At 42.2% G+C, this 21,752-nt stretch overlaps 1 protein-coding gene across 2 annotated transcripts in view; it reads right to left on the bottom strand.

Annotated features, from left to right (window-relative positions):
• myo1d (myosin 1D) overlaps positions 1-21,752 on the bottom strand; it is a 557,628-nt gene that overhangs the window by 365,437 nt on the left and 170,439 nt on the right. For both annotated transcript variants that reach the window (XM_073070702.1, XM_073070703.1), the window contains exons 11-13: positions 18,669-18,783; positions 17,354-17,524; positions 5,106-5,176 (exon numbers count right to left, since the gene is read on the bottom strand). In XM_073070702.1, coding sequence (XP_072926803.1) covers positions 5,106-5,176; positions 17,354-17,524; positions 18,669-18,783 — 357 coding nt within the window. The remainder of the gene's footprint in view (positions 1-5,105; positions 5,177-17,353; positions 17,525-18,668; positions 18,784-21,752) is intronic.

Below are 21,752 nucleotides of genomic sequence, written 5' to 3'. Positions count from 1 at the left end.
ATATAGAGTGGCTTTGAGGAAAGAGCAGCAGAATAAAGGGTGTAAAGGTAGTAAGGTAGAAGGGTTAAAGTATGTGTACTTCAATGCAAGAAGCATCAGGAACAAAGGTGATGAACTGAGAGCTTGGATACATACATGGAATTATGATGTAGTGGCCATTACGGAGACTTGGCTGGCACCAGGGCGGGAATGAATTCTCAATATTCCTGGATTTCGGTGCTTTGAAAGGGATAGAGTGGGGTGGAAGGGAGGGAGGGGTGGCATTACTGGTCAGGGATACTATTACAGCTGCAGAAAGGGTGGGTAATGTAGCAGGATCCTCTTCTGAGTCAGTATGGGTGGAAGTCAGGAACAGGAAGGGAGCAGTTACTCTACTGGGGGTATTCTATAGGCCCCCTGGTAGCAGCAGAGATACCAAGGAGCAGATTGGGAGGCAGATTTTGGAAAGTTGCAAAAATAACAGGGTTGTTATCATGGGTGACTTTAACTTCCTTAATATTGATTGGCACTTGATTAGTTCCATGGGTTTAGATGGGGCAGAGTTTGTTAAGTGTGTCCAGGATGGATTCCTGTCACAGTATGTTGACAGGCCGACTAGGGGGAATGCCATACTAGACCTAGTATTAGGTAACGAACCAGGTCAGGTCACAGATCTGTCAGTGGGTGAGCATCTGGGGGACAGTGATCACTGCTCCCTGGCCTTTAGCACTAACATGGAAAAGGATAAAATGAGCGAGGACAAGAAAACTTTTAATTGGGGAAGGGCAAATTATGAGGCTATAAGGCTAGAACTTGCGGGTGTGAATTGGGATGATGTTTTTGCAGGGAAATGTACTATGGACATGTGGTTGATGTTTAAGGATCTCTTGCAGGATGTTAGGGATAAATTTGTCCGGGTGAGGAAGATAAAGAATGGTAGGGTGAAGGAACCATGGGTGACAAGTGAAGTGGAAAATCTAGTCAGGTGGAAGAAGGCAGCATACATGAGGTTTAGGAAACAAGGATCAGATGGGTCTATTGAGGAATATAGGGTAGCAAGAAAGGAGCTTAAGAAGGGGCTGAGAAGAGCACGAAGGGGGCATGAGAAGGCCTTGGCGAGTAGGGTAAAGGAAAACCCCAAGGCATTCTTCAATTATGTGAAGAACAAAAGGATGACAGGAGTGAAGGTAGGACCGATTAGAGATAAAGGTGGGAAGATGTGCCTGGAGGCTGTGGAAGTGAGTGAGGTCCTCAATGAATACTTCGGTATTCACCAATGAGAGGGAACTTGATGACGGTGAGGACAATATAAGTGAGGTTGATGTTCTGGAGCATGTTGATATTAAGGGAGAGGAGGTGTTGGAGTTGTTACAATACATTAGGACGGATAAGTCCCCGGGGCCAGATGGAATATTCCCCAGGCTGCTCCACGAGGTGAGGGAAGAGATTGCTGAGCCTCTGGCTAGGATCTTTATGTCCTCGTTGTCCACGGGAATGGTACCGGAGGATTGGAGGGAGGTGAATGTTGTCCCCTTGTTCAAAAAAAGGTAGTAGGGACAGTCCAGGTAATTATAGACCAGTAAGCCTTACGTCTGTGGTGGGAAAGCTGTTGGAAAGATTCTTAGAGATAGGATCTATGGGCATTTAGAGAATCATGGTCTGATCAGGGACAGTCAGCATGGCTTTGTGAAGGGCAGATAGTGCCTAACAAGCCTGATTGAGGAGTTCATTGAGGAGGTGGCCAGGAATATAGATGAGGGTAGTGCAGTGGATGTGATTTACATGGATTTTAGTAAGGCATTTGACAAGGTTCTACACGGTAGGCTTATTCAGAAAGTCAGAAGGGATGAGATCCAGGGAAGTTTGGCCAGGTGGATTCAGAATTGGCTTGCCTGCAGAAGGCAGAGGGTTGTGGTGGAGGGAGTACATTCGGATTGGAGGGTTGTGACTAGTGGTGTCCCACAAGGATCTGTCCTGGGACCTCTACTTTTCGTGATTTTTATTGATGACCTGGATGGGGGGTAGAAGGGTGGGTTGGCAAGTTTGCAGATGACACAAAGATTGGTGGTGTTGTAGATAGTGTAGAAGATTGTCAAAGATTGCAGAGAGACATTGATAGGATGCAGAAGTGGGCTGAGCAGTGGCAGATGGAATTCAACCCGGAGAAGTGTGAGGTGGTACACTTTGGAAGGACAAACTCCAAGGCAGAGTACAAAGTAAATGGCAGGATACTTGGTAGTGTGGAGGAGCAGAGGGATCTGGGGGTACATGTCCACAGATCCCTGAAAGCTGCCTCACAGGTAGATAGGGTAGTTAAGAAAGCTTATGGGGTGTTAGCTTTCATAAATCGAGGGATAGAGTTTAAGAGACGTGATGTAATGATGCAGCTCTATAAAACTCTATTTAGGCCACACTTGGAGTACTGTGTCCAGTTCTGGTCGCCTCACTATAGGAAGGATGTGGAAGCATTGAAAAGGGTACAGAGGAGATTTACCAGGATGCTGCCTGCTTCAGAGAGTATGGATTATGATCAGAGATTAAGGGAGCTAGGGCTTTACTCTTTGGAGAGGAGGATGATGAGAGGAGACATGATAGAGGTGTACAAGATATTAAGAGGAATAGACAGAGTGGACAGCCAGCACCTCTTCCCCAGGGCACCACTGCTCAGTACAAGAGGACATGGCTTTAAGGCAAGGGGAGGAAAGTTCAAGGGGGACATTAGAGGAAGGTTTTTCACTCAGAGAGTGGTTGGTGCATGGAATGCACTGTCTGAGTTAGTGGTGGAGGCAGATGCACTAGTGAAGTTTAAGAGACTTCTTGACAGGTATATGGAGGAATTTAAGGTGGGGGGTTATATGGGAGGCAGGGTTTGAGGGTCGGCACAACATTGTGGGCCGAAGGGCCTGTACTGTGCTGTACTATTCTATGTTCTATGTTTGCATCATCAATCAGGACTGGAGAGGTTCCGGAGGATTGGAGGGTTGCAGATGTTGTTCCCTTATTCAAGAAAGGGAGTAGAGATAGCCCAGGAAATTATAGACCAGTGAGTCTTACTTCAGTGGTTGGTAAGATGATGGAGAAGATCCTGAGAGGCAGGATTTATGAACATTTGGAGAGGCATAATCTGATTAGATCTTCTAGATCTCTATCATTACCTATTGAATCTGGCTAGAGATCTGGCTGAGTCATGTCTTTGTTGATAATGAGGGTGAGAATAACCTTGGCTCCCTGTTGCTCATTGTCTGATTCATTGCCCAACATTCATGACTAGATATGGGAGAACAATAGATCTCTAACCAATAGCTGCAAGATCACTTAGCTTTGTCTATTGCTCGCTCTTTTTGCTGTTTAGCATGACAATGGTTCTGTGCTTTTGCTCAACTAATTTGACACTTCATTGTAAGGTATGCTTGGTACTGCCTTTGGGATGTTCTTCTACATTCCTCATTTAACCTAGGTTGATTGCCTAGCTGTACAGGAATAATAAAATGAAGCAGATTTTATGGCTGATGACACGGCCATAGTGGGGTGTGTCAGGAATGGACAGGAGGAGGAGTATAGGAAACTGATACAGGACTTTGTGATATGGTGCAACTCAAACTACCTGCGTCTCAATATCACCAAGACCAAGGAGATGGTGGTGGACTTTAGGAGATCTAGGCCTCATATGGAGCCAGTGATCATTAATGGAGAATGTGTGGAGCAGGTTAAGACCTACAAGTATCTGGGAGTACAGTTAGACGAGAAGCTAGACTGGACTGCCAACACAGATGCCTTGTGCAGGAAGGCACAGAGTCGACTGTACTTCCTTAGAAGGTTGGCGTCATTCAATGTCTGTAGTGAGATGCTGAAGATGTTCTATAGGTCAGTTGTGGAGAGCGCCCTCTTCTTTGTGGTGGCGTGTTGGGGAGGAAGCATTAAGAAGAGGGACGCCTCACGTCTTAATAAGCTGGTAAGGAAGGCGGGCTCTGTCGTGGGCAAAGTACTGGAGAGTTTAACATCGGTAGCTGAGCGAAGGGTGCTGAGTAGGCTACGGTCAATTATGGATAACTCTGAACATCCTCTACATAGCACCATCCAGAGACAGAGAAGCAGTTTCAGCGACAGGTTACTGTCGATGCAATGCTCCTCAGACAGGATGAAGAGGTCAATACTCCCCAATGCCATTAGGCTTTACAATTCTACCGCCAGGACTTAAGAACTTTTTAAAAGCTATTATTAATGCTTTTTGAGATAGTGATTTAGATGCATATCATATTTTTTACTGAGTTAAGTATTGTATGTAATTAGTTTTGCTACAAGTGTATGGGACATTGGAAAAAAGTTGAATTTCCCCATGGGGATGAATAAAGTATCTATCTATCTATCTATCAGATTATGATGATAGATGTTTCTTTTGCTGATGGCCTGCAGTGGATTATAGACTGCCAGATTAGTTCTAAATCTATATAATTTAGCAGACTGTAGAGCACCCTCCAAGTTGTTTATCTCTAAATTAGGTCCTTATTGTTACAAAGCGATATGCAGCAGTCTCTACTACCAATGTTCACACGGGCAGCTGGCAAGGGCTAAGTACTCTTTGGTTCATTCACTAACATTTGCAGATTCAATCAGGCAGTTGTATTTTCTAGGGCAATCAGATTAATTAGTGGTGATGGCAGCAGCAAACCACTCATGATGGTGAATAATCAAATGGGTCCCAGATGAGAACTCGGTCACTAGTGAAGCTTTGAAGGTAAGAGGTCAGTTGTTGGAACATTGGGTTCTGAGTTGTATAACTGGAAAAGAATAGTGAAAGAGAAGGCCAGAAGATGGAAGAACTTAAACACAACGATGAAGTCTTTTTTCAAGTGACCTTACTGCATGTCAGTATGTACAAAGCAATGGTTAAATAGGTTTTAGTGTGAATAAGACTATGAGGACTTATGCTATCACTGTAAGGAGACAAAAGGATCCAAGGTCAATTAGAAGAGCACCACATTTGTAAAATTCCTTTCCACTTGAAATGGAAAAATTACTTTACTTGTAACAGGTACTTCACGAAGATGACATATTGCACAAAATATCCAAGATGCTGTAGGAAACGGAGGCCAGGTGTGGGTACCGAATACCAACACTAAACTTACACAACATGCCCAGCGTAATGCTTAATCCGAAAATCTCGCTCAAATTCCAGGGTCTTGTCAGTGGCACAAAGCTAAAAATAAAGATGGAAACCATGAGACACAATGTAGATCAATGTTTCCTTCAGAGCAGCTTGTTAGCCATCTTATAAATGACAAAGGAGTTAAGGCAATGCTGTAATATGCAACAATTTCAAATATCAACTTTCAGTATACATTTCTATTTCTGTTGATAAGGTCAGAGTGCACGGTGAACTGTGTCTAAACAGACTGTATTCACTGCCCAATCATTTCAGTGAAACTAACATATGCATAGATTCTTTTAGGTCACTTGTGATTAATTGGTGAAAAAGCAGATCAATAGGTCAAAAGATCAAAAAGAATGCTTTGCTGTTAAGTTCAAAGTTCAACTTTTCCATAATTGGTTATAGACTGAAGGATTATTAACATGTTTTTTGTCTTTTAAGCAGTGTTTAAAATAATTTGGTTTGCTATAGAAACATAGAAACATAGAAAATAGGTGCAGAAGTAGGCCATTCAGCCCTTCGAGCCTGCACCACCATTCGGTATGATCATGGCTGATCATCCAACTCAGAACCCTGTACCTGCTTTCTCTCCATACCCCCGATTCCTTTAGCCACAAGGGCCATATCTAACTTCCTCTTAAATAATAGCCAATGAACCAGCCTCAACTGTTTCCTGTGGCAGAGAATTCCACAGATTCACCACTCTCTGTGTGAAGAAGTTTTTCCTCATCTCGGTCCTAAAAGGCTTCCCCTTTATCCTTAAACTGTGACCCCTCGTTCTGGACTTCCCCAACATCGGAAACAATCTTCCTGCATCTAGCCTGTCCAATCCCTTTAGAATTTTATACGTTTCAATAAAATCCCCCCTCAATCTTCTAAATTCCAGTGAGTATAAGCCTAGTCGATCCAGTCTTTCTTCATATGAAAGTCCTGCCATCCCAGGAATCAATCTGGTGACCCTTCTCTGTACTCCCTCTATGGCAAGAATGTCTTTCCTCAGATTAGGGGACCAAAACCGCACACAATATTCTAGGTGCGGTCTCACCAAGGCCTTGTACAACTGCAGTAGAACCTCCCTGCTCCTGTACTCAAATCCTTTTGCTATGAATGCCAACATACCATTTGCCTTTTTCACCATCTGCTGTACCTGCATGCCCACCTTCAATGACTGGTGTACAATGACACCCAGGTCTCGTTGCATCTCCCCTTTTCCTAATTGGCCACCGTTCAGATAATAATCTGTTTTCCTGTTCTTGCAACCAAAGTGCATAATGTCACATTTATCCACATTAAATTGCATCTGCCATGAATTTGCCCACTCACCTAAACTATCCAAGTCACTCTGCATCCTCTTAGCATCCTCCTCACAGCTAACACCGCCGCCCAGCTTCGTGTCATCCGCAAACTTGGAGATGCTGCATTTAATTCCCTCGTCTAAATCATTAATATATATTGTAAACAACTGGGGTCCCAGCACTGAGTCTTGCGGTACCCCACTAATCACTGCCTACCATTCTGAAAAGGTCCTGTTTACTCCCACTCTTTGCTTTCTGTCTGCCAACCAATTCTCTATCCACATCAATACCATACCCCCAATACCGTGTGCTTTAAGTTTGCACACTAATCTCCTGTGTGGGACCTTGTCAAAAGCCTTTTGAAAATCTAAATATACCACATCCACTGGCTCTCCCCTATCCACTCTACTAGTTACATCTTCAAAAAATTCTATAAGATTCGTCAGACATGATTTTCCTTTCACAAATCCATGCTGACTTTGTCCGATGATTTCACCTCTTTCCAAATGTGCTGATATCACATCTTTGATAACCTACTCTAGCATTTTCACCACCACCGATGTCAGACTAATCGATCTATAATTCCCCAGTTTCTCTCTCCCTCCTTTTTTAAAAAGTGGGGTTACATTAGCCACCCTCCAATCCTCAGGAACTAATCCAGAATCTAAGGAGTTTTGAAAAATTATCACTAATGCATCCACTATTTCTTGGGCTACTTCCTTAAGCACTCTGGGATGCAGACCATCTGGCCCTGGGGATTTATCTGCCTTTAATCCCTTCAATTTACCTAACACCACTTCCCTACTAACATGTATTTCCCTCAGTTCCTCCATCTCACTAGACCCTCGGTCCCTTACTATTTCCGGAAGATTATTTATGTCCTCCTTAGTGAAGACAGAACCAAAGTAGTTATTCAATTGGTCTGCCATGTCTTTGTTCCCTATGATCAATTCACCTGTTTTTGACTGTAAAGGACCTACATTTGTCTTGACCAATCTTTTTCTTTTCACATATCTATAAAAGCTTTTACAGTCAGTTTTTATGTTCCCTGCCAGCTTTCTCTCACAATCTTTTTTCCTTTTCCTAATTAAGCCCTTTGTCCTCCTCTGCTGGTCTCTGAATTTCTCCCAGTCCTCAGGTGTGCCGCTTTTTTTTTTGCTACTTTATATGTTTCTTCTTTGGACTTGATACTATCCCTAATTTCCCTTGTCAGCCACGGGTGCACTACCTTCCCTGGTTTATTCTTTTGCCAAACTGGGATGAACAATTGCTGTAGTTCATCCATGCGATCTTTAAATGCTTGCCATTGCATATCCACTGTCAACCCTTTAAGTATCATTTGCCAGTCTATTTTAGCTAATTCACGTCTCATACCTTCAATGTTACCCTTAAGTTCAGAACCTTTGGTTCTGAATTAACTATGTCACTCTCCATCTTAATGGAGAATTCCACCATATTATGGTCACTCTTACCCAAGGGGCCTCGCATGACAAGATTGCTAACTAACACTTCCTCATTGCTCAATACCCAATCTAGAATGGCCTGCTCTCTAGTTGGTTCCTCGACATGTTGGTTCAGAAAACCATCCCGCATACATTCCAAAAAATCCTCTTCCTCAGCACCCTTACCAATTTGGTTCACCCAATCTATATGTAGATTGAAGTCACCCATTATAACTACTGTTCCTTTATTGTACGCATTTCTAATTTCCTGTTTAATGCCATCCCCAATCACACTACTACTGTTAGGTGGCCTATACACAACTCCCACCATAGTTTCTGCCCCTTAGTGTTATGCAGCTCTACCCATATCGATTCCACATCCTCCAGGCTAATGTCCTTCCTTTCTATTGCGTTAATCTCCTCTCTAACCAGCAATGCTACCCCACTTCCTTTTCTTTCCTGTCTATCCCTCCTGAATATTGAACATCCCTGGATGTTGAGCTCCCATCCTTGGTCACCCTGGAGCCATGTCTCTGTGATCCCAACTATATCATATTCATTAATAACTATCTGCACATTCAATTCATCCACCTTGTTATGAATGCTCCTCGCATTGACACACAAAGCCTTCAGGTTTGTTTTTACAACACTCTTAGCCCTTATACAATTATGTTGAAAAGTGGCTCTTTTTGCTTTTTGCCCTGGATTTGCCTGCCTGCCACTTTTACTTTTCGCCTTACTACTTTTTGCTTCTACCCTCATTTTACACCCCGCTGTCTCTCTGCACTTGTTCCCATCCCCCTGCCACATTAGTTTAAAGCCTCTTGAACAGCAGTAGCAAACGCTCCCCCTAGGACATTGGTTCCAGTCCAGCCCAGGTGCAGACCGTCCTGTTTATACTGGTCCCACCTCCCCCAGAACTGGTTCCAATGCCCCAGAAATTTGAATCCCTCCCCCCTTACAACATTTTTCAAGCCACGTATTCATCTGAAATATCCTCCTATTTCTACTCTAACTAGCACGTGGCACTGGTAGTAATCCAGAGATTATTACCTTTGTGGTCCTACTTTTTAGTTTATCTCCTAACTCCCTAAATTCACCTTGTAGGACCTCATTCCGTTTTTTACCTATATCGTTGGTACCTATGTGCACCACGACCACTGGCTGTTCACCCTCCCATTCCAGAATGTCCTGCAGCCGCTCAGAGACATCCTTGACCCTTGCACCAGGGAGGCAACATACCATCCTGGAGTCTCGTTTGCGGCCGCAGAAACTCCTATCTATTCCCCTTACAATTGAATCCCCTATCACTATAGCTCTCCCACTCCTTTTCCTTCCCTCCTGTGCCACAGAGCCACCCATGGTGCAATGAACTCGGCTGCTGCTGCCTTCCCCTGATGAGACATCTCCCCCAACAGCATCCAAAACAGTATATCTGTTTAGGAGGGAGATGACCTCAGGGGACTCCTGCACTACCTGCCTACTGCTACGCTGTCTAGTGGCCACCCCTTCCCTTTCCAGCATCTGCAGATTTCCTCATATTTGCGTACATAAATAGCTTTACATGTATCAAGAACAGATCCTACTAATTTGAACCTCTGGAAAATGCACAGTGAGCACTCTACTATTGACATCTTAATTAACAAGGGCATATTAAATATCCAAGCACAAACAAGAGAAAATCTGCAGATGCTGGAAATTCAAGTAACACATACAAAATGCTGGAGGAAATCAGCAGACCAGGCAGCATCAATGGAAAAGAGTAAACAGTCGACGGTTTGGGCTGAGACGCTTCATCAGGACTGGAGAAAAAAAGGTAAAAACATCTAAGTAAGCAAGTTGGGGGGCAGAGGGAGAAACACAAGTAATAGGTGAAACAGGGAGGTGGAGGAGTGAAGTAAAGAGCTGGGGAGCTGATTGGTGAAAGAGATACAGGGCTGGAGAAAGTGGAATCTAATAGGAGAGGACAGGAGGCCATGGAAGAAAGAAGGGAGGAGCACCAGAGGAAGGTGATGGGCAGGCAAGGAGATAAGGTGAGAGAGAGAGAAAAGGGGATGGGGACTGGTGAAGGAGAGGTGGTGGTGGGAGGGGGGGGGGGGAAATTACCAGAAGTTCGAGAAATCAATATTCATACCATTAGTTTGGAGGCTACCCAGATGGAATATAAAGTGTTATTCCTCCAACCTGAATGTGGCCTCATCGCAATAGTGGAGGAGGCCATGGATAGACATATTGGAATGGGAATGGAAAGTGGAATTAGAATGGGAATGGGAAGTGAAATTAAAATGGGTGGCCACTGGGTGATCCTGCTTCTTCTGGCGGACGGAGAGGAGGTGCTCGGCGAAACAGTCTCCTAATCTATGTTGGGTGTCACCGATATACAGAAGGCCATACCGGGAGCACCATACACAGTATGTGATCTCAACAGATTCACTGGTGAAGTGTTGCCTCACCTGGAAGGAATGCTTGGGGCTCTGAATAGTAATGAGGGAGGTGGTGTTGGGGCAGGTGTAGCACTTGTTCTGCTTGTAAGGATAAGTGCCAAGTGGGAGATTAGTGGGGTGGGATGAATGGACAAGGGAGTCACGTAGGGTTCCCTGGCTGGTTTCATGATGTATCATTTTTAAAAACTGTAAGTTGCATGGGAGGACTACATATTGCCAAGACTATGTATTTGAGTCACCAATGAATCATGCATTATCTTTGCCACAAGTTTATTTTTTCTTAATCCCTTGATGAATACTCTCCTCCTTTGTGTTAGATGGCCTGTAACGAGGCTTTGAAGACATTTTTCTTAGCCCCCCATCGCCAGCCATTTTGGTTCTTTTTGCTATTCTGGGCAAAGATAATTCCTCAGTATTGCTTCTATGATCTCATAAATAAGGGCAGTTTCTCCTTTTTCATTTTATCTGCTTATACATCTGAGTAGATGTACAGTGAGATCTCAGTATACTGTAGGAATAATAATAATAATAATAATTGTAATAAACAATCTTAATTTCTCTAATACTGAGAGCGGCTGCCATACTGCTGAAGAATTAGATGTGGCTGAATTTGTACAATATGTCCAGGAAACTCTTCTCAAGCCAGGTGTCGACTACTAGACAAGGGCTAGCACTTGACCTCTTTCATAAACAAAGTTGTGCAAGTAGCTAAGTTGTCAGAGGAGAGAAATTTAGGGTTAATGACAATAATAATAATAAAACAAGAACTGAAATGATAAATTTTAGAAAATATTATGTACACAGAAATGCACTGAGATTAACATTACTAAGGGCAGAAGAGGGAAAGAGGAATAACAGACATTAAACATCTACACAGCAGTCAGATAAAACTTCTAAGGATATACTTTCATCAACAAAAACAGGAATCAGCACTGCACGTAAGCATATGCAATTTGGGTAAGTACACACCACTAAACGTAAATGAGAGCACAACCCAGATAAATGAAGACGTTATCATTATTGAAAAACAAAGTTAACCAATGGAAGAACTTGGTCCTCCATGGAAGGCATCCCCAAGATCTGAGCAGACTATATGTTGACAAGGAAGCATCGAACACCTGGCTCAGAGTTGGAGACCACTTCCTGGAAACAGAAGGGTTCCTTGTGGCAATACAGGACCAAGTGGTTAACACAAAAAAATATCAAAAATACGTAACGAAAGACCAACAAATAAAAGATGATAAATGTAGAAAATGCCGAGACAAAGCAGAAACAATCCAATATATTACAGGATCCTGTAAAAATTTAACACGATCATTTCCTAAGGTTGTCATAACTGGGGAGTGGTAGTGGGGATTAGCTCCCACAACCTATAAAGTGCTCCAAATGGTGTGTTTCACTAACAGCCTCCGACAACCAAGTCTAACTCTGGCCTTTATGTGTGACTTAGCCTACTAGACCCGGTGGAACTGTTTCCACTGACAAGAGAAGGGGCAAAGACAGACCACATGAGCCTCAAAAACAGTTGCTCGGGCAGGTGGAGCTCATCAGCCTTGGACGGCAGCCCACCTTGGAGAAGGAAAACACTAAATTTTAAACCTCCGCTGCCTTGCAGCCATATCCACCCATGGGAAAGGCTTCAGAAGTAAACCCTGAGGAAGAAATCCGGAGCCAGGGTCCTTAAGGCAGTTTGATGCTGTTTACAACTTCACTCTAGCAACCACTGTGATGACACTGATGCCAAGCTGTATCCGCACTTGCCCTTCCCTTGGACTATATCAGTGACGTGGAGAGGGGGAATTCGGTGCATGGGCAACAGTCGATTCTTCAAATCTTCCCGCCCAAGCTCGTGCCCTAGAGAGGACACAGTCCACCAGTGGCTGAAACCCAAGATTCCCACGGATCGACAGCTGCCTACTAGTAGTTAACACAATCTGATTACTTACACAGGCACAATCAAGTGGCAAACATCATTTATCAAAATCTTCCTTTAAAATACAAACTCAAAACTAATCAGACCTTACTATAAATACAAGCCTGATTCAGTTTTAGAGTCAGAATACCACAAATCATATTATGACCGATCAGTTATTACAGATAGGACAACCCATAATAACCGTCCAGATATAATAATACAGGATAAGCAAGTAAGAGGAACTTAATTAATAGATATAGCCATTCCAAACACATACAACATACAGAGATCAATAAGTGAGAAACACCAGAAATACGCTGAATTAAAAGATTAAATTGGAAGACTTTGGACAATGAACAGGGTCCCAATAGTAATATCAGCAACTGGTGTCATTCCAAAGACACTACGCAATAGCATTAAACAATTAGGGCTACACATAATTCTTCAGAAAGCCACAATATCAAACACCACTAGAATAGTTTGAAAGTTCCGAGCAATTGAGAAATGAGAGTGTTTGGCTATGCTCATAACTCAGGTTTTACCAGCTTGAGCAGAGAAAAAGATAAAGTAAAAATAATAGAGACCCTATCATTGATCCCTGTGCCATCCTACTAGTTACTCATTGCCAATCTAAAACTGAGTAATTTATTCCATCTCTGTTTTCTGCTACCCACAGCCCTGCCAATAATATTATCACCAAGTATAACCATATAACAATCACAGCACGGAAACAGGCCATCTCGGCCCTCCTAGTCCGTGCCGAACTCTTAATCTCACCTAGTCCCACCTACCCGCACTCAGCCCATAACCCTCCACTCCTTTCCTGTCCATATACCTATCCAATTTTACCTTAAATGACACAACTGAACTGGCCTCTACTACTTCTACAGGAAGCTCATTCCACACAGCTATCACTCTCTGAGTAAAGAAATACCCCCTCGTGTTTCCCTTAAACTTTTGCCCCCTAACTCTCAAATCATGTCCTCTCGTTTGAATCTCCCCTACTCTCAATGGAAACAGCCTATTCACGTCAACTCTATCTATCCCTCTCAAAATTTTAAATACCTCGATCAAATCCCCCCTCAACCTTCTACGCTCCAATGAATGGAGACCTAACTTGTTCAACCTTTCACTGTAACTTAAGTGCTGAAACCCAGGTAACATCCTAGTAAATCGTCTCTGCACTCTCTCTAATTTATTGATATCTTTCCAATAATTCGGTGACCAGAACTGTACACAATATTCCAAATTTGGCCTTACCAATGCCTTGTACAATTTTAACATTACATCCCAACTTCTGTACTCAATGCTCTGATTTATAAAGGCCAGCGTTCCAAAAGCTTTCTTCACCACCCTATCTACATGAGACTCCATCTTCAGGGAACTATGCACTGTTATTCCTAGATCTCTCTGTTCCACTGCATTCCTCAAAGTATCTAAGACGTCTTCAAAAAGCGGTGTCTCTGAAAGGCGGTGTCCATAATTAAGGACCCCCATCACTCAGGACATGCCCTCTTCTCATTGTTACTGTCCGGAAGGAGGTACAAAAGCTTAAGGGCATACACCCACCGATTCAGGAACAGCTTTTTCCTCTCTGCCATCTGATTACTAAATGGACATTGAATCCTTGAACTCTACCACACTTTAAAAAAATTATTTCTGATTTTGCACTATTATTAATTTAACTATTATATATACATATCCTTACTGTAACTGATTTATTTTTTCTGTATTTATCATGTATTGCATTATAATGCTGCTGCTAAGTTAACAAATTTCACAACACATGCCAGTGACATTAGACCTGATTCTGAACTTAACCACACCACCCCCCCACCGCCAACATCACAATTATATGTTAACCTTTTGCAAATGCATTCTGGAAATCCAAACATCAAGTCTCGTCACTTTTTATTGTCATTTCGACCATAACTGCTGGTACAGTACACAGTAAAGACGGGACAACATTTTTCAGGACCATGGTGCTACACGAAACAGTACAAAAACGACACTGAACTACGTAAAACAACACAAAAAACTACACTAGACTACAGACCTACCCAGGACTGCATAAAGTGCACAAAAACAGTGCAGGCATTACAATAAATAATAAACAAGACAATAGGCACAGTGGAGGGTAGTAAGTTGGTGTCAGTCAAGACTCTGGGTATTGAGGAGTCTGATGGCTTGGCGGAAGAAACTGTTACATAGTCTGGTCATGAGAGCCCGAATGCTTTGGTGCCTTTTCCCAGATGGCAGGAGGGAGAAGATTTGTATGAGGGGTGCGTGGGGTCCTTCATAATGCTGTTTGCGTTGCGGATGCAGCATGTGGTGTAAATGTCTGTAATGGTGGGAAGAGAGACCCCGATGATCTTCTCAGCTGACCTCATTATCCACTGCAGGGTCTTGCGATCTGAGATGGTGCAATTTCTGAACCAGGCAGTGGTGCAGCTGCTTCAGGATGCTCTCAGTACAACCCCTGTAGAATGTGATGAGGATGGGGGGTGGGAGATGGACTTTCCTCAGCATTCGCAGAAAGTAGAGACACTGCTGAGCTTTCTTTGCTATGGAGCTGGTGTTGAGGGACCAGGTGAGATTCTCCACCAGGTGAACACCAAGAAATTTGGTGCTCTTAACGATCTCTAGTGAGGAGCTGTCGATGTTCAATGGAGAGTGGTCGCTCCATGCCCTCCTGAAGACAATACCTATCTCTTTTGTTTTGTTCACAGTCAGAGACAGATTGTTGGCTCTGCACCAGTCTGTTAGCCGCTGTATCTCCTCTCTGTATGCTGACTCGTCATTTTTGCTGATGAAACCCACCACGGTCATATACCGCATCTACTGGGTTCTCCTTAATCTCCGACACTTTTACCTCCTTAAAGAACTGTAGAAATTTTGTTAAACACAGTTTCCCTTTCATAAAACCTGCTTGATTGGCCAACAATATTCTAAATGTCCTTCTTTTACCTTTTGATCATGAAATCCAGCATATTCTCAACTCAAGATACTAGGCTAACTAACCTGATGTCTTGTGCTTTCTGTTCCCTCCCTTCTTGAAAAGTTATGTTACATTTCCAACTTTCCAATCAAACAACCAATATGTCTGTAGTCAGTTCATAGGATGCACACTATTAGAGACCTACGGGCCTTTACCACCCCATTATTTGAAACAAAGTGCCATTACAAAGCACATTGTTCCAAATAATTTTTAAAAATATTACAAGCTTATGACTGCATCTGTTATTTTCAACTGTTAGTTTTGCTTTATCTATTTTGCTCAATGTTAGTTTCCATCCAAGGGGTCAGTGTGGACATGGTGGAGGATTACAAATACCTGGGGATACGAATGGACAATAAACTGGACTGGTCAAAGAACACTGAGGCTGTCTACAAGAAGGGTCAGAGCCGTCTCTATTTCCTGAGGAGACTGAGGTCCTTTAACAACTGCCGGAAGATGCTGAGGATGTTCTACGAGGCTGTGGTGGCCAGTGCTATCATGTTTGCTGTTGTGTGCTGGGGCAGCAGGCTGAGGGTAGCAGACACCAACAGAATCAACAAATTCATTCGTAAAGCCAGTGATGTTGTGGGTTGGAACTGGACTCTCTGACGGTGGTGTCTGAAAAGAGGATGCTGTCCAAGTTGCATGCCATCTTGGACAATGACTCCCATCCACTCCATAATGTATTGGTTAGGCACAGGAGTACATTCAGCCAGAGACTCATTCCACCGAGATGCAACACTGAGCGTCATAGGAAGTAATTCCTGCCTGTGGCCATCAAACTTTACAACTCCTCCCTCGGAGTGTCAGACACCCTGAGCCAATAGGCTGGTCCTGGACTTATTTCCACTTGGCATGATTAACTTATTATTATTTAATTATTTATGGTTTTATATTGCTATATTTCTACACTATTCTTGGTTGGCGCGGCTGTAACGAAACCCAATTTCCCTCGGGATCAATAAAGTATGTCTGTCTATCTGTCTGTTCATGTTAGTATGAATACAGGACTACATCTGGTCTGATTACCCAATAGCTGCACACAAAACTGTGGAACCCCTCTTTATCCAATTTACTGCTTGCAAAATCTCAATGTGTTCGTGTGCAATGGCACCTCAATGTGAATTTATTTCACATAAACACAGAATAATATTAAAATAACTTTCAAAATAAATATTCTTGAACCTGAAATGTTAACATACCCTTTGGTGCTTCCAAAGTGTTATTCTGTTTTGGTATATTCCGTTGGAGCTTTGATTCCATTCAAACTACCTGGTGAATCAATTCTCCCATTAAATAATTCTATTTCACCAAAAGAGAATTTCTTTTTGATGGGTGGGAGTAAAGCCGTAACAGAAGAGAAAGAGGGTAAGCTATCCAAAAAGCAGATCACAATAAATATGTGATTCGGGAAGCAAATCAAATGATCTTGGTTCAAGTACACATTAGAAATTAACACTTTCACTCATTTTATCTTATTATTACTCAAAATATCTTTCAATGCATTCACATAGATTACCAACCAATTCCATTTGCATGTGGAATGTATTGGTGAACAATAATGATAAAAGAACGAAATACCTGAGCTGAACCAAAATTAAAAATGGAAAAACTCACATCCTTAAAAAGTCACTTTGATCTTACAAGTTTCACTTGAACTAAAATCCTGTTGCATTTACCTAGGGCTGAAGTTTAGCAAAAGGGAAAATAAATACTTCTGAGAAGCAAAAGTGCCAGACATTATTCTGCTCAGAACAACATCATCACTTAAAAAGTCCCCTAATCTCACTATTTAGCTAAGATGTTTGGCCAAGTCATTACCCTGATGATTATCCTTTTTTGGTAATGACAATCACTTTATTTCAAGAAACCGGAACAATAATTTTGACTCATATTCTCTGAGTAAATACTGCATGCATACTTTATTAACTCATAGCTGATTTTCAGTATTTTTAAAGATTTTGAATTCCCGGTATTTTAATCAAGACAATATTGCAAGCATTTAACACACACACACACACACATATATACTCACACATATACATACACACACAATTTTAAAATCATGTATTCAGAATCAGCTATACTACAATAACCAACCTTCTCAGATTTGTCACCAAAGAACACTTACCTTCCGGCTGGAATAATGAACATGTTTCTGCAATTTATTATTCAGGGCTTCCAAGAACATCTTATCTGTCACTTTTCCCACATTAACACAGGCATCATCAAGAATTGAAATGATCCCTTTGTGTTGTTGCTCTACTAAATCGACAATGATCTGATTGTTGAAGTAATCAATCTGTAGAGATGGAGAAGGAAACAGTGATCTTCCATTCATATAATCTTGTTCAATAATATCATTTAGCAGAAATTTGTGTGTTCAAAAAGAAAAGTTGAAGCAGATAATTTAAGGAACATTGCAAACTTCAAATCAGCAGAGGCACACACTGAGTCTTGAGTTGCAATAGAGAGTATTGAATCAGGGTAATGATTTGAGTAAGTAGCAAAATGAGCAATGTCCTGGCTAAAATTTATCACTGAACTAATGGCATTAAAACAAATTATCTGCATCTGCAGATTTCCTCGTGTTTGATCTCATAAGTTATCCTGTTTTTGTTTGTGGTATTTTACTGTGTATAGACTGGCATCACAAAAGCTACAGCATTTCAAAAGGTTATATAACATTTAATATGTTAGGCAAGGTATAATATCAATTCACATCTTTCTTTATTCTTCATCATAGCTTCGCCACTCAATTTATACTCAATGAGAGCTCTTGAGCACCTTAGAGAAATAACTCATGTCCAAAATATACTGCCTTAATTATAATAATAAATTTGTATTGCTGACTTAGGACTCAGCAGATGTAGAGTTCAGCCTTTTTCTATGCTCTTTGTGTAATCTTTCAACACTTCTGTTTGTATGATTAACAGATAAGGATACAACACCACTTTGAATCAAAGTATTCCATTTCATTGCACAATTTATATCCTGTTCTGTTAGGAAAAATGAACAAAACATCACTTCAGCACCAGTTTAGTTCAATGCCAAAAGTCTGATTCTATTTCACTGATTTGGAATATGGGTATTTTTTTAATGTAAGGATTTGTATTTACCTGCAGAATCACAATCAATATTGAAAGGATTAAATTCATTTTCCAAGGAACTGTTAAATTGAAACTCTAATTCAATCTAAATCAAAGTAGTTTGGAAAAACTACCATGGTTTTAGACTGTACAATTCATAGATATAAAGTACATGATACGCAAAAAGTTAAGATAAATGCCCTTCTGAAGAGCAACAGAGCAAAATTCTTGGCAAGATTTTGGCATAAGTAGACCATATAAGGGTAGGCGTTAAATATAGAGAGAAAGCCTCACACTATCCCAAGTCCTCATTAAATTAGACAAGCATGAACAGAAACAAACATGTTATGTCCTTACATGTCGCCAGGGGATACCTTCACGCTGGTACTCTTCCTGCTCCTGTTTCAAGACAAGCTGGATGAAGAGCTGCTGTAACTTCTCATTGCAATAGTTGATGCAAAATTGTTCCAAACTGCAGATATACAAATTCAGTTAAGATTAGTAGTGCCTGAAATTATTTACTGTGCCTCATAGCTTAGTAAAGAATGAGTATATAAACATATAGATCTTCAGAATCAGATTTATTATCACCGGCATGTGACGTGAAATTTGTTAACTTAGCAACAGCAGTTCAATGCAATACATAACCTAGCAGAGAGAGAAAAAAATAAATAAAATAAAACATAATAAATAAACAAGTAAATCAATTACATACATTGAATAGATGATTTAAAAAGTGCAAAAACAGAAATACTGTCTATTAAAAAAAGTGAGGTAGTGTCTAAAGCTTCAAAGTCCATTTAGGAATCGGATGGCAGAGGGGAAGAAGCTGTTCTTGAATCACTGAGTGTGCGCCTTCAGGCTTCTGTATCTCCTGCCTGATGGTAACAGTGAGAAAAGGGCATGCCCTGACTGCTGGAGGTCTTTAATAATGGACGCTGCCTTTCTGAGACACCACCCACTAAAGATACCCTGGGTACTTTGTAGGCTAGTACCCAAGATGGAGCTGACTAGATTTACAAACTTCTGCAGCTTCTTTCAGTTCTGTGCAGTAGACACTCCATACCAGACAGTGATGCAGCCTTTCAGAATTCTCTCCACGGTACAACTATGTAAGTTTTTAAGCATATTTGTTGACATGCCAAATCGCTTCGAACTCCTAATAAAGTATAGCTGCTGTCTTGCCTTCTTTATGACTACATCAATATGTTGGGACCAGGTTAGATCCTCAGATCTTGACACCCAGGAACTTGAAGCTGCTCACTCTCTCCACTTCTGATTCTTCTACAAGGATTGGTATGCGTTCCTTTGTCTTACCCTTCCTGAATTCCACAATCAGCTCTTTTGTCTTACTGACGTTGAATGCCAGGTTGTTGCTACAGCACCATTCCACCAGTTGGCATATCTCACTCCTGTACACCCTCTTGCCACCACCTGAGATTCTGCCAACAATGGCTATATCGTCAGCAAATTTGTAGATGGTGTTTGAGTTATGCCCAGCCACACAGTCATGTGTACACAGAGTTGAGCAGTGGGCTAAGCACACAACACTGTGCCAGGTTTGATCGTCAGCAAAGAGGATATGTTATCACCGATCCGCACAGACTGTGATCTTCCAGTTAGGAAGTTGAGGGTCCAATTACATAGGGAGGTACCGAGGCCCAGATTCAGCAACTTCTCAATTAGGATTGTGGGAAGGATGGTATTAAATGCTGAGCTATAGTCGATGAACAGCATCCTGATATGTTTATTTTGTCCAGGTGGTCTAAAGCCATGTGAAGAGCCATGGGGATTGCATCTGCCATTGACCTATTGTGACGATAGAAACATAGAAAACCTACAGCACAATACAGGCACTTCAGCCCACAAAGTTGTACCAAACATGTCCCTACCTTGGAAATTACTAGGCTTACCTATAGCCCTCTATTTTTCTAAGCTCCACATAGCGATCCAAAAGTCTCTTAAAAAACCCTATCGTATCCGTCTCTACCACTGTTGCCAGCAGCCCATTCTACGAACTCACCACCCTCTGAGTAAAAAAAACTTACCCCTGACATCTCCTCTGTACCTACACCCCAGCACCTTAATCCTGTGTCCTCCTGTGGCAACCATTTCAGCCCCGAGAAAAAGCTTCTGACTATCCACATGATCAATGCCTCTCCTCATCTTGTACACCTCTATCAGGTCACCTCTCATCCTCTGCCACTCCAAGGAGAAAAGGTAGAGTTCACTCAACTTATTCTCAGAAGGCATGCTCCCCAATCCAGGCAACATCCTTGTAAATCTCCTCTGCACCCTTTCTATGGCTTCCACATCCTTCCTGTAGTGAGATGAACATAACTGAGCACAGTACTCCAAGTGGGGTCTGACCAGGGTCCTATATAGCTGCAACATTACCTCTCGGCTCCTAAATTCAATTCCACGATTGATGAATGCCAATACACCGTATGCCTTCTTAACCACAGAGTCAACCTGCGCAGCTGCTCTGAGTGTCCTATGGACTCGGACCCCAAGATCTCTCTGGTCCTCCACACTGCCAACAGACTTATCATTAATACGATATTCTGCCATCATATTTGACCTACCAACTGAACCACTTCACACTTATCTGGGTTGAACTCCATCTGCCACTTCTCAGCCCAGTTTTGCATCCTATCAATGTCCCACTGCAACTTCTGACAGTCCTCCAAAATATCCACAACATCTCCAACCTTTGCGTTACCAGCAAACTTACTAACCCATCCCTCCACTTCCTCATCCAGGTCATTTATTAAAATCACAAAGAGTAAGGGTCCCAGAACAGATCCCTGAGGCACTCCACTCGTGACTGACCTCCATGTAGAATATGACCCTTATAGACAATAGACAATAGGTGCAGGATTAGGCCATTTGGCCCTTCTAGCCAGCACCGCCATTCACTGTGATCATGGCTGATCCTACACAATCAGTACCCCGTTCCTGCCCTCTCCCTATATCCCTTGACCCCGCTATCTATAAGAGCTCTATCTAACTCTCTTTTGAATGCATCCAGAGACTTGGCCTCCACGGCCTTCTGGGGCAGAGCATTCCACATATCCACCACTCTCTGGGTGAAAAAGTTTTTCTGCATCTCTGTTCTAAATGGCCTACCCCTTATTCTAAAACTGTGGCCTCTAGTTCTGGACTCACCCAATGTCCTTCCTCAAACTTGGAGACCAAAACTGCACACAATACTCCAGGTGGGGTCTCACCAGGGCCCTGTACAGCTGCAGAAGGACCTCTTTACTCCTATACTCAATTCCTCTTGTTATAAAGGCCAGCATGCTATTAGCTTTCTTCACTGCCCGCTGTACCTGCATGCTTGCTTTCATTCACTGATGCACAAGAACACCTAGATCTCGTTGTACTTCCCCTTTTCCTAACTTGACTCCATTTAGATAGTAATCTGCCTTCCTGTTCTTG

Source organism: Hemitrygon akajei, chromosome 18 (assembly GCF_048418815.1).
Source record: "Hemitrygon akajei chromosome 18, sHemAka1.3, whole genome shotgun sequence".
NCBI classification, from domain to species: Eukaryota; Metazoa; Chordata; class Chondrichthyes; order Myliobatiformes; family Dasyatidae; genus Hemitrygon; species Hemitrygon akajei.
The sequence above is the reverse complement of the archived record's forward strand: the minus strand, read 5'-3'. Positions and strand labels throughout refer to the sequence as shown.